The sequence below is a fragment of the Clupea harengus genome, chromosome 4, assembly GCF_900700415.2.
Source record: "Clupea harengus chromosome 4, Ch_v2.0.2, whole genome shotgun sequence".
Classification (NCBI taxonomy): Eukaryota; Metazoa; Chordata; class Actinopteri; order Clupeiformes; family Clupeidae; genus Clupea; species Clupea harengus.
The window spans coordinates 5,590,644-5,605,643 of record NC_045155.1 but is presented as its reverse complement, the minus strand read 5'-3'; the positions used below and the strand labels follow the sequence as shown (position 1 = coordinate 5,605,643).

The 15,000-nt window shown below is 43.9% G+C and overlaps 2 protein-coding genes across 3 annotated transcripts in view; both read left to right on the top strand.

The window, feature by feature from the left end:
• Nucleotides 1–6,175, top strand: part of trim33 (tripartite motif containing 33) — a 34,093-nt gene extending 27,918 nt beyond the window's left edge. The window contains exons 17-21 of the mRNA XM_042707603.1: nucleotides 1,122–1,242; nucleotides 2,255–2,329; nucleotides 2,696–2,848; nucleotides 4,714–4,761; nucleotides 5,104–6,175. Of these exons, the coding sequence (XP_042563537.1) occupies nucleotides 1,122–1,242; nucleotides 2,255–2,329; nucleotides 2,696–2,848; nucleotides 4,714–4,761; nucleotides 5,104–5,472 (766 nt within the window). The 3' untranslated portion in view covers nucleotides 5,473–6,175. The remainder of the gene's footprint in view (nucleotides 1–1,121; nucleotides 1,243–2,254; nucleotides 2,330–2,695; nucleotides 2,849–4,713; nucleotides 4,762–5,103) is intronic.
• Nucleotides 6,176–6,719: 544 nt separating this feature from the next.
• slc66a1 (solute carrier family 66 member 1) lies at nucleotides 6,720–12,814 on the top strand. 2 transcript variants are annotated; one of them, XM_031565888.2, is made up of 9 exons: nucleotides 6,720–7,321; nucleotides 8,031–8,083; nucleotides 8,297–8,489; nucleotides 8,590–8,719; nucleotides 8,847–8,934; nucleotides 9,147–9,295; nucleotides 9,392–9,490; nucleotides 11,647–11,832; nucleotides 12,073–12,814. In XM_031565888.2, the coding sequence occupies exons 3-9, from the start codon at nucleotides 8,299–8,301 to the stop codon at nucleotides 12,148–12,150; spliced, it is 921 nt and encodes a 306-aa protein (XP_031421748.1). In that variant the 5' UTR covers nucleotides 6,720–7,321; nucleotides 8,031–8,083; nucleotides 8,297–8,298; the 3' UTR covers nucleotides 12,151–12,814. The 2 variants fall into 2 exon arrangements, with proteins under 2 accessions (XP_031421748.1, XP_012671144.1); XM_012815690.3 differs by having other exon boundaries at nucleotides 6,724–7,321; nucleotides 8,294–8,489.
• Nucleotides 12,815–15,000: the final 2,186 nt, after the last annotated feature.

Below are 15,000 nucleotides of genomic sequence, written 5' to 3'. Positions count from 1 at the left end.
ACCGTTGGAGTTTTGACTGACAGAAGAAAACCAGCTCATTTGGCACGGGGTTTGTTTCTGTAAATGCTATACACATGATTCATTAACTTTGCACAATTCTTTCACGGCTATGTTGGCAATATGATCGTGACGGGCTACATACCAGCCCGTGAACATGGGGCAGCCATTCTTAATATGAGCCAAATATGCTGTCCTTCTATTTACTATGCAGTAAACAGAAAGGGTCATGTATGTTTGGAAACCAAAGTGATCGGTTGGACTTGGTGGGAAGTGTCTGCAACTGGGTCTTGACCACGAATGTAAATGTTTTCATCCGCTGCTGGATTTTTTCAGTACAGAGGGAGAGACTGTGTGGTTGGCACATTGCAGGCAGGCTCACTTTCCCTGCAGTCGTAGACTAGTATATGAATCTCAAAGTGATTTAAGTATTGCATACCTGCCTGTCGGGTGTTGAGTTCACAGTCAGTACCTTCAAAGTGGAGAGTCGCTTCAACACGCACATTAGGATCCGTGACTCTCACACACGCCATTTAATACTGTTCCATATCACCCGTTATAATAAACCTGTGCTATGCGGTTCACTAAGGGCACACATAGTGTCCAGTAACCTTCATACACCCGTCATATCCCTACGCAAGGCTGCACACTGAGGTATACAAAGGCATTCACACTCACACACACACACACACACACACACACACACACACACACACACACACACACACACACACACACACACACACACACAGACACACAGACACAGAGACACAGAGACAGAGCTTTCCAGATATCTTGTACATCAGAAGTCACATCCCCACTTTACATTGCTGACCCAAAAACTGGCCTGTGTATGCACGTGCCTGCACACACACACACACACACAAAGTACACGTGACACCCCCCCCCACCCCCGTGCACACGCCAGCACCTTTTCATGACCATGCACTCCTGTGATGTTTTTGTTATGACGCTCATGTTCTCTGTGCTGTGCTGTGACTGCAGTGGGTGGAGCCATAGCATAGCCACTGCTGTTAACCTCTGACCCCCGCCTGCTGTTAACCTCTGACCCCAGCCTGCCGTGTGTGTGTGTGTGTGTTTGTGTGTGTGTGTGCTCTCCCCAGTGGTGAGTGGATGTGCACCTTCTGCCGGAGCCTGAGTAGCCCCGAGATCGAGTACAACTGTGACGACGACGCTCCCAAGAAGGACCAGAGCGAGCCGGTCCTGAGTCCCGAGGACCAGCGGGTCAGTACTGGAGTGGTGACGCCTGAGTGTATGATTTTGTCGATTTAAAAATGTTGTGGCCAAAAGACACACGGAAGAAAACAAACTTTTGCCATCTTCTTATGGTCATATGGTGTTTGTCAAAGTATCAATATAATAGCGTGGAAAATAGTATTGCAATGCGTGCTCATTTGGACAAGCTCTAATGATCCCCTAACACCTGTGCGCCGCTGGTGGGGCAAGTCTGGTGTTCTCACCACACCGCTGGTTTGACATTCCGTCTACCCCACTCCAACGGCAGTGCTGCAGATACATGCAAAATTAGCTGCAGGCGGTTTGCCATTTGCTAGAGAACACACACACACACACACTCACACATGCACACGTAGATACACAAGGGCAGATACACAATGGCAGATTCACACAGAGATGCACAAGGGCAGATTCACACACACACACACACACACACACACACACACACACACACACACACACACACACAGATACACACACACAGATACACACACAGATACACACACAGATACACAAGGGCAGGCGCGCACACACACACACACACGGATACACACACAGATACACACACAGATACACACACAGATACACAAGGGCAGGCACACACACACACACACACACACACACACAGATACACACACAGATACACAAGGGCAGGCACACACACATTCACACACGCACACACAGATACACACACAGATACACAGACAGATACACAAGGGCAGGCACACACACACACACACAGATACACAAGGGCACTCTGACACCTTCACTTTCTGTTTTGCATTCACTCACACACATGGTCTCGCATTCAGTCTAAGCCCTATTGTATGTGAGAAAGTGATTGTGCACGCACACACACACAGCTTTTCTTTCCTTACACACATCTTGCACTCTCCTTTTCCATTATCCGTCCAAGTTTTTTTTTTTTTCTCGTCACGTGTATCTTCCATGGTTCCCTGGTGTCATCTCTTCTCTTCTCCTCTCCTGTCCTTGACCACAGAGGTGCCAGCGGCTGCTGCTGTATGTGTTCTGCCATGAGCTGAGCGTGGAGTTCCATGAACCCGTGTCCTCAACGGTGAGTAATCATCCGCTGCTCTCAGATCTGTAATCTGAAGACAAGAAGGTTCCTACATGGACTACTTGAAGTTCGTTTTAGTCGCTGGCGGAATAAACTGAAGAAGGCCTCAGAGTTAAGAAAAAACACCCATTTTTTCGTGAGAGTCTAAGTCTAAGATTCATACTGTTGAGAGAACATCGACAAGGAGTTATTTGGCAAAGTGGGGAAATTGTGGCTGAAATGGCCGTGCTTTATTCAGTTATAAAACAATCTGCCCATCCATTATGGCCACATAGAATTGTGCCTTTTGGTCAGCTGTTTTTTTTAGGAGCATTCCTTTTAACCAGGTGTGGATTCCTATTTTTAATATGGATGCTTCCCCAGGTCCCCAACTACTATAAGATCATTAAGCAGCCAATGGCCCTGAACACGGTGAAGCAGAAGCTGCAGCTGAAGCACCCGGAGCACTACCACAGCCCCGGCGAGTTTGTGGCCGACGTGCGCCTGGTCTTCAGCAACTGTGCCAAATACAACGAGGTGAGTGGCATGTGCCTGTACTGGCGCCGTCTGGCCAAAGGGCAAGTCTCTCTGGAACGCCTCAGGCTGGGGATCACTTAACACACGCACGTGCTCAAATATATACATTCTGTAGCATGTACACATACACATACACATACACACACACATACATACACACGCACGTGCTCAAATATATACACTCTGTAGCATGTACACATATACATGCACATATACTGTACATACACATACACACACACACACACACACACATACACACGCACGTGCTCAAATATATACACTCTGTAGCATGTACACATACACATGCACATGCACACTAGCACAAACAGAATGCGCCTATGTACACACGCACGAAAACACACATCCACACTGGCACACATGCTGTACACAGCGTTTGGAAACACACATCCACACTGGCACACATGCTGTACACAGCGTTTGGAAACACACATCCACACTGGCACACATGCTGTACACAGCGTTTGGAAACACACATCCACACTGGCACACATGCTGTACACAGCGTTTGGAAACACTAATTTCATTTCACACAACTAATCTTTTCCACAGCAAGGGGGGGGGGGGGGAAAGCACTGTTTTCTGCCTTCCTCTTAGTAATGCAGGCATTTTATCCCAGTGAGGGCATTACCTTAATGTATTTTAGTTTAATCAGTTAAATGGATAAAAGCATCTGCCACAGGTAAATGTGAAGAAAAAAAAAAAAATCTTCACATGTTCCCTGGAATTCCAGCCAGCACTGGGATAGCCCACAGAGAGGGGAATTAATGTCTTGATTGTCCCGGTTAGGTTGGGGCTCATGGCTATAGCATTTAAAATTAAATCAGGTGCAATGCTGTATATTGGCTGAAGGAAACTCCATTCTGCATCCCTTGAAATCCCCTCCTCTTCTGAAGACGCATGATATTTCAAGGATGTGTGATTGAGTTGCATGCTCAACAGGCAAACTCTCATCCAACTGCACATACCAATAAGATGCCTTTGTTTAAGAGGCATCACGTTTCTTTATGAACACATGCCTTTGTGGCCCTGCTTCTTTGCAGGCTTAAGCATAATGGATTTTTTTCTTGTTTTTCTGTGTGAACTTTGACCTTCGGACAGCCTTTGAGCAATTGACAGTAAATGAGAGGGAGAACCATTTCTCTGTTCCTTTTTGTGGTTTCAAAATGACACCTCCGCTTTTAGATGGTCAGTAGTGGCGGTTTCCCAGGGAAATGCAATGCGTATGAGAAGTTCAGAGGCCGTTAAGCACAGATCTAGAAAAGCCCACCGTGAACACATACTGTGTATATGATGCTAGACTTCCCTTCTCACTAAGGAGTAGGAGGCATATGGCAGGTTTTAGATTAGTAGGAATAGTTCTTCTACTGACCTCAGGTCAGTAAAATCGAATGGGCCCACTAGCATTAAATTGTAATTTGGAAAATCGACTTAAATCTTTATCTTGGTTACGTCAGTCAGTCATTGTAATGGTAGGAGGGTGGCCTTGGGTCGCTCTCTGTTTTTCATGCCTGTGACTTTTGTCCGTCAAAGAAGCACCATATAAAAAAAAATAAAAAAAATCTCAGTTTTGGACATGCGTGCCCTAGGATCAGTTATCCAGCTACTGCTGGATAATCTCCTATTTAGAAAAGAACCTGATTTAAGACTTTCATGTGTATGTTTGCCATTTAGAGTAATGTTTTGGCAAGCATGATATTGTGCATCCTTGGACAGCTGGAAATACAGCTGAGGATAACTCCTCTCTGTATGTGCTATAAAATCTTTCTTCCCCCCCCTTTTTGTGTGTTTTGTTTTCTTTCTCTCTTTTTTTTTGTATTTTATTGTACTGTTATCGCCCTCTTTAGATGTCTCGCATAATCCAGGTTTATGAGGAGGAACAGATTAATGTGCAGGTAAGCTGTTGCCAACACACATCGATGAAGGGTTAAAGCGCGTTCCAGCGGTTCATCCGAGTCCCCAACCACACTCCTCTAATTTTGTCTTCTTCTCTTCTCCCCCACCCACCCCTCCTCTTCTTTACCAATATGGGCTCTCTGCACTCCTTCCTCTCTCTCTGCTCTCTGTCCTCTACACTCAATCTCTCACTCATACACACTCCATTCATCACATCTCCGTCTCTCTTTATCACTCATCCTCTCTTTCTCATACACAACCACACACACATACACACACACTCCCCCTCCTTCTCTTTGTCCTTCTCTTCTCCTCCCCTCCCCTCCCATGTTCTTTGACAGGCGGACTCGGAAGTGGCAGAGGCTGGGAAGGCAGTGAGTCTGTACTTTGAGGAAAGGCTGGTGCAGCTCTACCCTGACCAGAATTTCCCCGTTGCCCCCGACGACAAGCCCTCAATGGACAAGGAGAAGGAGGAGAAGGAGAAGGAAACGGAGAAGGAAAAAGAGATGGAGAAAGAGAAAGAGAAGGAGAAGGAGAAGGAGAACGAAATGGAAATGGAAATGGAGATGGAGAAGGAGAAGGAAAAGGAGAAAGAGAAAGAGGAAGAGGAAGTAGGAGCGGACAAGGAGGCCTCCGACGACTCAGATGATGACATACAGCCAAAACGCAAGCGCTTAAAAGCAGAGGACAAGACACTGCATATAAAATGAGAGCGAGAGCGAGGCAAGAAAGTGACTGAGCCCCAAGTGAGGAAAAGATGGCAACTCGGAAAGGCTTCACGTGAAAGTGAAGAGCGGATCGGTCTTCCTTTTCTTTTCATCACCCCCACTCATTCTCTTACTCAGACTCTAGGTCATATGCTGGACCTGCTGGCATATATCAAGTTCCAGTGCTACTTCTTATTCTCCCACTATGAAAAATGCCTTGTTATAAAAAGAATAAAACTTTACGAAGTCAAGAGTGTACACAGAGCAGCGAAGAAACTTTTATAGTTGGCATACCCAGATGACACTGATGGCTGTTGACGAAGGAAGTTCTTACACAGTTTTTGAACTGTTACAGCGGGTTTAACAAATGAGTCTTTTTTTAATTATTATTATTATTATTATTATTACTACTATCATTTATGATGCTGTTTGTAAATCTGTTGTGAACAATGCTTTATAAAAGACCATACCCTCTCATCCCCCAATATGTTGATGTATTATAATGTTTAACAATGAATTACCTACTGGGTATTTGTATGTGTGTGTGTGAGAGAGAGAGTGTGTGCGTGTTTGTGTGTTCGTTTGCGTGTTTGTTTGAACGGTTTCATTGTTGTAAATAACAGAAACCATACAGAAACATGACTGAAGACTGGTTGTTTGGTCATTAACTTCAATAAAAAGGTTTAAATGCAATGTTCCCTGTAAACTGCATCAGCCCCTTTTTATTAAAGACCTGATTTTAATGGTAGTTCTAATAATCCCTGAGTGAAACAAAATATTGTGTTAATATTCCTTTTCATAAAAATAAAGCAAATGGCGTATGGGATGGTGAAGGAATAAAGTGATAAGATGAAAATTTCTGATTGATCATTTTAAAACTGATGACCGCTATACTTTCATTTTTGTTATTTCAAAGGTTATGCTTCTTTTATTGACATCCATTGAGATTCTTTATTGATCATGTTTCTTACCGACAGAAGCCATTAGCTGTCATAGAAATGTTAATTGAGGAACAGGAAAAAGCGTGTGACGAGGTTATCTTTGAAGAAAAAAAAACTCGATTGACAAAAGCATAGTAATAGTAATTGTTATAAAGTGTTAAACTGAACCGTTGTAATAGATTGTTAGGCAAATTAATGCTGGTGAAACTGCAGGGCGTAACAGGCTACAGATTGCTCAAGGTACTCAGCACCTGTATTTGAGCTTACAGGTGTTGAGTAATGGCTGCTCATGGCTGGAGTTCATGGCTGGACTTAACGTAGTCCTGATTGGTGCAGATCAGCGCTAGATCCGCCAAAGCTCTGTAGCAAGTCTGTATTTCAGGTTGTGTTAAACTAATGATAGCCACAAGGCAATATATTCTTTAACACCACTCAAATATGTTATGCAAAAGAGTGAAAGTGTCACCTCTAGACTTTGACTTCTGACATCTACTCGTTTAATCAAGGCTAAGCGCAATGTCGAAATCAATGTCCCATGTAGGCGACGTCAGTATCAACCCTTCTTATCACAAGTGACATACAGGTAGTAGGCCTCATAGACATATATACATGTGTCTATGGTAGGCCTAGCCTACTGAGGAAGTCCTATGAAACTGACAACGCACGCGCAAGGGCTTTATATAGTTGGTGAAATTGTGGTGGTGAGCTCAGCGTTTCTGATTTTATGCCGAATCGTCAAGACTGGAGGTCAGGTGAGAACAGTCAGCTGATCGCCGTCTCAGCGGCAGGAGGTCTAGCCGGCGAAACAGACGGTCTTGGATGAATTGCTAAATTTCAGGAGTTAATTGCCACTCTGGAAGATAGCTTGAGTTAATCGAAGGACTTCTGTTTTGTTTGGATTCATTGCATTGGTGAGACACCTATTATGTTTTTACCCCCCACGAACCATGTTATCATAATAGGCTACTGTAAGTGGGCTTACATTTTGAAGTAGGCTATTTTATGATGAATTATTTAATTATTAATGACTTCCAAACAACTTTTTTACCGATGGGCTTTGTGGTGAATGAGTGGGCCAAGTTTAAGTTTAAAAGACAGACCAAGTATGCAACAGATGTGTTTTTTTCTACATATGTTTACGATGTTCACATAGTGGTGAAGAAAATGCTAAACTTTCCAGAGACGTGTGAGGGAGTGAATTCGACTGAACTAACGTGACGTGCTGATATGTGATGTACACGTGTGATATGTGACCAAACAATCTGACGCTTTTAAGATATAAAGGGCTACTAAACATATGTTTTGCAACTTCACCAGGATAATTGTTTTCCCCTAAAAAATTAAGCCGAGCTTATGTTGGCTAACCAAGTTTATCTGTCTTCCCTTGCAATGTACACTGAACAATTTCATTGGGTCAATCATTGTTAATGAACCGTTGGCGAATTGTAGCCTATGCACCTTTGTTTATGTCCTTACCACATCGATTATGTCCTGCCGGTATTGACCAACAGTAGCCAGTAGGAACACTCCGCCCCTTGGTGACGTATGGGGAAAATCATCCAATGACCGGTAAATATAAGGATGTTTACTTCCTTTCCCCCCCAACTTGTCTATGTGTAGGGAGACTGGTCCGAGTCCGACGATCCAAGAGCATAAAGAACATTTCCAGAAAGGTAAACGTCCCCCCGAATAACCCCTGTTCAATCATTGTGTTTGCAAATAATAGTATAATTTAAGCGTGCCTCCTTGTTTATGCGACACGAGGAAGGAAGGCTCTCTTGAAAACATATTTGCTTTGTTTACTTGTGTCGTTTGATGTGTCATGGAATGTTGAAGCGTTTTGTTGCCTTACTAATCAACCGATTTGTGTGTACTTCTTTCAGCAGCTATGGTGACTGATGGAGCTCTTTCACGGATTTCAGTCGGGGAATTTAACGACGGAAATTTCTCCACGTTATGCCCCAATGGATCTGTATGGGTTTGGGAAGGACTCGGAGAGTGCGCACAGGATTCCCGGGACATGGCCAGTGTTATTCTTGGGTTGCTGTCCATAGTGTGTTTTATGGTATCATCGCTCCCGTAAGTCTCCCATGTCTTCTTACCCATCTCTACGTCCTGTTTGCTCTTATCTACTCGTTTCTGAATTCTGGTACTTTCTCTTCCATTTTGCCGTTCTTAGGCAATACTACAGCTCATGTCGCACAGGAAATATGGACCAAGCTCTGTCCATTTGGTTCCTGTTGCTGTGGTTGTCAGGTGACACATGTAATCTGGTGGGATCTTTTCTTGCCAACCAACTGCCCTTGCAGGTATGTGTGTTTGTTACTCAGAAAGATTTGATCTCCGTGTGTTTAGTTATTCAGTGAAATTGAATTGAATCTGAAAGGCCATTGTATGTTTAGTCTGAAGCATGTTTGTTTCTATTCCTTAATGCAGACATACACTGCGGTTTACTATGCGCTGGCTGACCTCGTGATGCTCGGGATGTACTTTTACTACAAGGGAAGGAACAAGTCTAACACCAGTGAGTGTTTTCAGTAGTCTTAACCTTTGCTGGAAGATGTATAGGCCTACCCTACAATCTGACTGTAGTTTCAGTGCAGATGAGGAGCTGAACAGATACTTAAATTACATAGAATGAAGATAGCATTTTACCATCAGCAGCACATTTAATAGAATAACCATTATCAACTTTTCTTTGTTGGAAAACTTTTCTTTTCTTTCTTGGATACATAGACAATGGCACACTGAATGCAGTTGGTGTGCTTTGCCTGCTGGGAATGTCGAGTTTTGTGGGCCTTCCAGGGTCAAGTTTGGAAAAGCAGGTAGCACCTGTAGGGCATGGCAGCCGAACATTACTGTCAGTAACAGAGGAGGACTCAATGGTAAAGTAAACAAACTGTTTATTTAACACAAAGGTGTGCTTCAAGTTATTTCATAAATAGGTAATGGAAAATGACTTATTGTATCTGTCTTTCCAGGGCACGTCCTTCAGCACCCGGGTGATCATTGGCTTCACCATTGGCTCTGTGTCCTCCGTGATGTACCTGTGCTCTAGGCTGCCACAGATATACACTAATGTAAGTTGAACTTGAGCCAAATGCAATGTGTCCAATTCTACACCCAAAACCTCTGGGATAGGAGTTAGAGTGGTCCACCAAGGGTGTGCTAAAAGCCATAGCTGCTTGCTGTGTTGCAAGTGTCTCTCTGAAGGGTTGAGTTATGTGTATGGCACGTAGCTGTCTAACTAGTATACATCCATTACACTACCTCTCATTAGCCTCACTTCCAGGCTGGGTCAACAACAGTGGCAGTTTAACTTGAAGGATTAGGAAGGAGGTGAACTCTAATTAGCTTGCTTCTGTGTGCCATCAGTGAATGAAGAGTGAGGCATTAATGGATGTTCACGCGTGTTGTATTTAGTCTGTGGTATTTTACATGTCTTTTACAATAATGTTCGTTCTGAATTTGAACTCCAGGAAACTGAACATTAATTAATGTATGTTAATTTACATTCATGGAATGTCATCTTGTTCAGAACTGAACAGTCTTGCCATTCTAATTAGATAAGATTTAACTTTATTGTCATTGTGTGAAGTGCAGCTACAAAGGCTATGAAAGAAGTTAGCATCTAACCTGGAGAGTAAAAATACAGTATTATTTACAGATAAGTGCAGGGAAAGTAAGTACTGCAGCATAAGTGATTCCTATATCTTACAATATGTACAGTGATGGACAGTGGAGTTACAATATACAAACATTATATATGTAAATATTTTAGATTCATATGTACAGAGTACAAGTGGAGTTAGAGAATTGAGAGTGCAAATGTAAGGATGTATGCACAGCATGAACAGCATATGTACATTTGTTTAAGTATGCGTTTGTTTGAGTATAAAAAAAGCAGTTGCGATACCACGCTGAGATGCAGTTGGTGAGTATGCTCTCTATGGTACAGCGGTAGAGGTCCGCCAGTATCCTGGGACACAGCTTTCTTGAGACTCTGTAGGAAGTAAAGACGATGTTGCACTTGTTTGACCAGGATGGAGGAGTTTAGGGGCCAGGTGAGCTCCTCGGAGGTGTGAGGGCCGAGGAACTTGAAGCTTGACACACGTTCTACTAGAGCTCTGTTGATGTAAAAGGGGGTATATTCATGGAGCCAGCCTGAAGTCTCCTTGGTCTTCTAGGTGTTACGCACCAGGTTGTTGTCAGTACACCACCACACAGCCAGGTGCTGAACCTCATCCCTGTAGGCCATCTCATCGTCACCGCTGACCGGACCTACGACCGTGGTGTCATCTGCAAACTTGATTAATCGTGTTGGAGCCATAAACAGGAAAGCAGGGTGGTTTGCGAAGCAGGAGAGGTTGTACTAAATTCACAGACTGAGGTCTGATAGTCAGAGAGTCCAGAGACCAGTTGCATTTAGATGTGCTGATACCGACCCGGCTAAGCTTACAGATCAGCTTGGAAGGGATCGCAGCATTAAATGCTGAGCTCAAGTCAATGAACTGGGGTACAAATTGCGACTGTCCAGGTGGGTCAGAGCAGAGTGGAGTGCTGTGATGATGGCATCCTCCTGACCCGACCTGTTGACCTGTTGACCTGTTGTGGCGGTAGGGAAACTGGTCTGGGTCTGGTGTAGCAGGCAGACAGGATTTCAGTTGTGAAAGAACCAGTCTCTTGATAGGGGTGAGTGTGACAGGACTGAAGTCATTCAGGGCTGTAGCAGGGGAGTACTTGGAACTTGTACGGATAACTGCCTTGGCCAGGGACAGATTGAAAATGTCCCTAAAGATCCCGGGCACTGCTCTGCAGAGGCTTTAAGCAGACGGCCAGGTATTCCATCAGGGCCAGCTGCATTCATCCTGCTCAGGTTGGAGCAAACGTCTGAGGTGGAGAGTGTGAGAGGCTGCTCATCGGGTGGTAGATCTGCTTTGAGGAGGACCTCCTTATTTCCCTGGTCAAAGCGAGCGTAGAAGTAGTTGAGTTTGTGACGTCTGTGATTGTCTGTATGCCTTGCCGCATGCGCTGGGGTTCAAAGGAGTTGAAGAGCTCTTCAATCCGCTGTTTGAAACTGTGTTTAGCCTGTGAGATACCCCTCCTAAGGTTGACCCTGGCTGAGCTCCCAGATAATTGTAATGCTTGTGACACTCATTGCTAACACTGACAAGTGTAGCTTTGTTTCATTTTCACAAAATCTAACCTCTCCATTTGATTCGTTTGTATTCGGCAGTATAAGAGAAAGTCTACAGAGGGTGTGTCGTTCTTCCTGTTTGCATTGGTCATCGTGGGGAACACGACTTATGGCCTGAGTGTGCTGCTGAAGAACCCCGAACACGGACAAGGGGAGGTCAGCTACGTGATCCACCACCTGCCCTGGCTGATCGGCAGTCTGGGCACGCTCTGTCTGGATGTAATGGTATGCTTTTCAAGCCATCGGGCTGGTTCTTTTACAAAACATTACAAGGGAGACCGCGTCCTTAAGTGCAGTTTAATTAAATTCATAAAAATATTAATTTAAAAAATGCTTCTCCTAATTGAGCTAGTTCATCTGATCGAAGTAGTTTGTTGTGTGTACTACCTTATGTGTTTGTTTCAGACTGTGTAGGAACACATTTTCAGATCTTTCAGGTTCTGTCCTTTACTTGTCTTTGCACAGATATCTTTGCAGTTCATGACGTACAAATCCAAGTATCCAGTCTCCAGTGCTGAAACTGCACCTCTCCTTGCCAACTAAGGCCAACCCAACCGCCTGTGTGCTTGACCGTTAGACACCACATTTATTTTACTTTTTGCTTTTATTTTTTTAATCATATTTTAATTGTATTATTGTTTTATATTATCATCAGACCTGACTGGTGATATTTTAGGAGGAGTGTAGAACTTGTTTCTTGAGTGAAAAACATGAGTATATTACTTTTTATGCTCTTAATTGTTCTGATGTTAAAAAGGGACCTCTTAAAAAAATTGAATTCTTATGAATACAGAGAAACATTTGCACAAAGCCTTTTCTGATGACACTTGTTACAAAGGTTTCTTTTTTGTTGTTGAAGTATAAGCGAGTTTGCCCTCTGGTTTACTGCCTTACTGTTGTACTACTCACAGCATAGTTATGACTGGTCCAGATTTTCTCACTTACTTTTATATTTATTTCTGTCTTTGTTTAATCACAGTTTCCGATGACTTGTCAATGATGTGATGCCTTATTGGTACTGTAATTTTATGGATGTACTGTATAAATATCATTGTAAAGTTTTTCCAATGATCACAAATTGTTTACAGAATCGGTAGGAGTAGGGGAGGGTGAATAGCTTGTTGTCCTGTAATATATATATACACGCACCCAAGATTTGTCAGAAAACGTCGCACAGAACTGTCTACTAAACATGTTTTGAAACAAATATGCTGTTTACTGTGTTTAATCAAAATGTCATTTTCTTGGAATTTCTTTGATCGTATAGCAAAGGATTGATCTATCTCCTGGAATGAGCATTCCCTTAGATTTGGAAAGCCATGTCATGTCGAACTCCAATGTTCCACGTGAATATCCCTGGGATGCATGTTTGGTCACAAAAGCCCACAGTCTGCACTACTGTAGTCACATACCTGTCCACACAATCAGTGACTACATTTGAAAGTTGAAAGAGCTGTCTACCATAAACTAGAGGGATGTCAAGTAGCATTCCGATGCCAGTTCATTGCTAGGGGCTTTGCAAATGTGCCTAGTCAAGAACAGTTGGTAGTGTTGGGATATTCTGATGCCACATTGAGATGGTGGGCAGAATGTTGCTCAGTCATAATGACTCTTTATTGCCGGTTTTCTTCAAGGCATTCTGAGTACAGGATGTTATTATACCATTTAAACTATTTAGCCAAATACATCAAACTGATTACATACAGAAAGGTGGAGGTTCTTGCTGCTGTTACCCAAGGATAATAGGATTACATTTTTAATCTTTAAATTTCACGAACTCACCCTTGTGACCTGCAAACCCAATTACTGCTTATGCCTGTAAACAAGGCCCTGTCAACTTATTGCTGAGTAGACTGAATACCTGGCCTAGAAAGTACCAGGGGCCCTTCTTCTAGTCCATGCCCGGTGCCCAGAGTTATGCATTGCCACAGACTCGCGATACGGGCCGGCGCAGAGGCTAGAGGATGCCGTCCCAGGGTTAGTCCTGCCATTTGTCCTGGAGACTTCCAGGAAAGTGGAGGCGTGTTGCTCATTACGGGAGTTGTTCTCAGCAGTGTCCTGTTAGCCAAATGGAGAGCGGGGTCAAAACACTGACCTTGAGAATGTCCATTCCCCCCCACCACTCCACCCTACTCTACCCCTCTTGCCTCCCAAGTGAGGGATATGGAGGGCCCACCCAGAGAGAAAGGAGGTCAGAACTGCTATCGCTGTAAGGGGTCACGCAGATCAGCTCACTGTGTGTGTGTGTGTGTGTGTGTGTGTGTGTGTGTGTGCGCACGCTTGTAAATGTGCGCATGTGTCATATTTACAATGATTGTTGCAACTGTGTGTGTGGAAGAGAGTTCTAATTTGAGGGTAGCAAGAGTGTGTGTGTGTGTGTGTGTTTTGTGAGGATTAAACTGAGAGAAAAAGTAGATGTGTGTAGATTGAGTGCGTTGGGGTTGAATTCAGTGCCAATGGGAGGAGTAGGAGTGTGTGTCTGGTTAAGGGTATGGGGAGGTTGCTGAACTCTTCAGTGACAGCGGTGGCGTTAGGTGTCTTTGTGTTTTGGGGGATGTTTGGTTCTACTGAGCTTTGCACTGGCAAAACAACGAAAGTGGGAGGCTGTGTGTGTTCTTGTGTATATTGTTCCCGGGGGTTGAAAAGGCAGCAGTGTGTGTGTGTATGTGTGTTTGTGTGTGTGTGTGGGGGGGGGGGGGGGGTGACTGAGGAGTGTGCCTGTATCGTGGCACGACGTGGTTGTGAAACTCTGTGGAAATAAATATGTTTTCACTGTGGCGACAGGAAGAGCCAGCGATAGCGCACGACCATCCATCACTGAGATGAGCCCAGGCTGTTTATAAACACGCCACTGCTGGGAATGTCCTAATGAGATGACCCATTCACACACACACAACCCCCGTGTAGTCCTCACAGATTACACATTCATAACCCCACTGCCTGACGCTCGTACATGTTGCACCCACTACCTGTGGTGTCTCTCCTCTCAAAACCTGTAGAATGTAGAAGGAAACGTAGAACATACCATACTCCATCTTGTGTTGAGAATGGAGCTTATATTGCTGTGTGATGACATTTAACTTCCTGGGAAACTCCAACTGTCCTGGGGATGAGATCTGCACGCTGTACAGTAGTTCTGTATACAATCCACTCAGTTTGGGGTAAATTCCATGTCTCCAAACCTCTCTCTGTCGTAAACACGTCAAAGTGATTTGAGTTTGCAGATTTCTCACACAGACTGTGTTGGGCTGAAATCATTAACTGAGAGAGTCAAGGTGATGAGTGTGTGGTGGTCTTATCGCTGGTTTTTGGTGGAGAAAATACTTTTTATCCAATGGCTGCAAACAGAGCTGTTGGGAAAATATACTGAGAGATTTCAGATACAAGCATGAG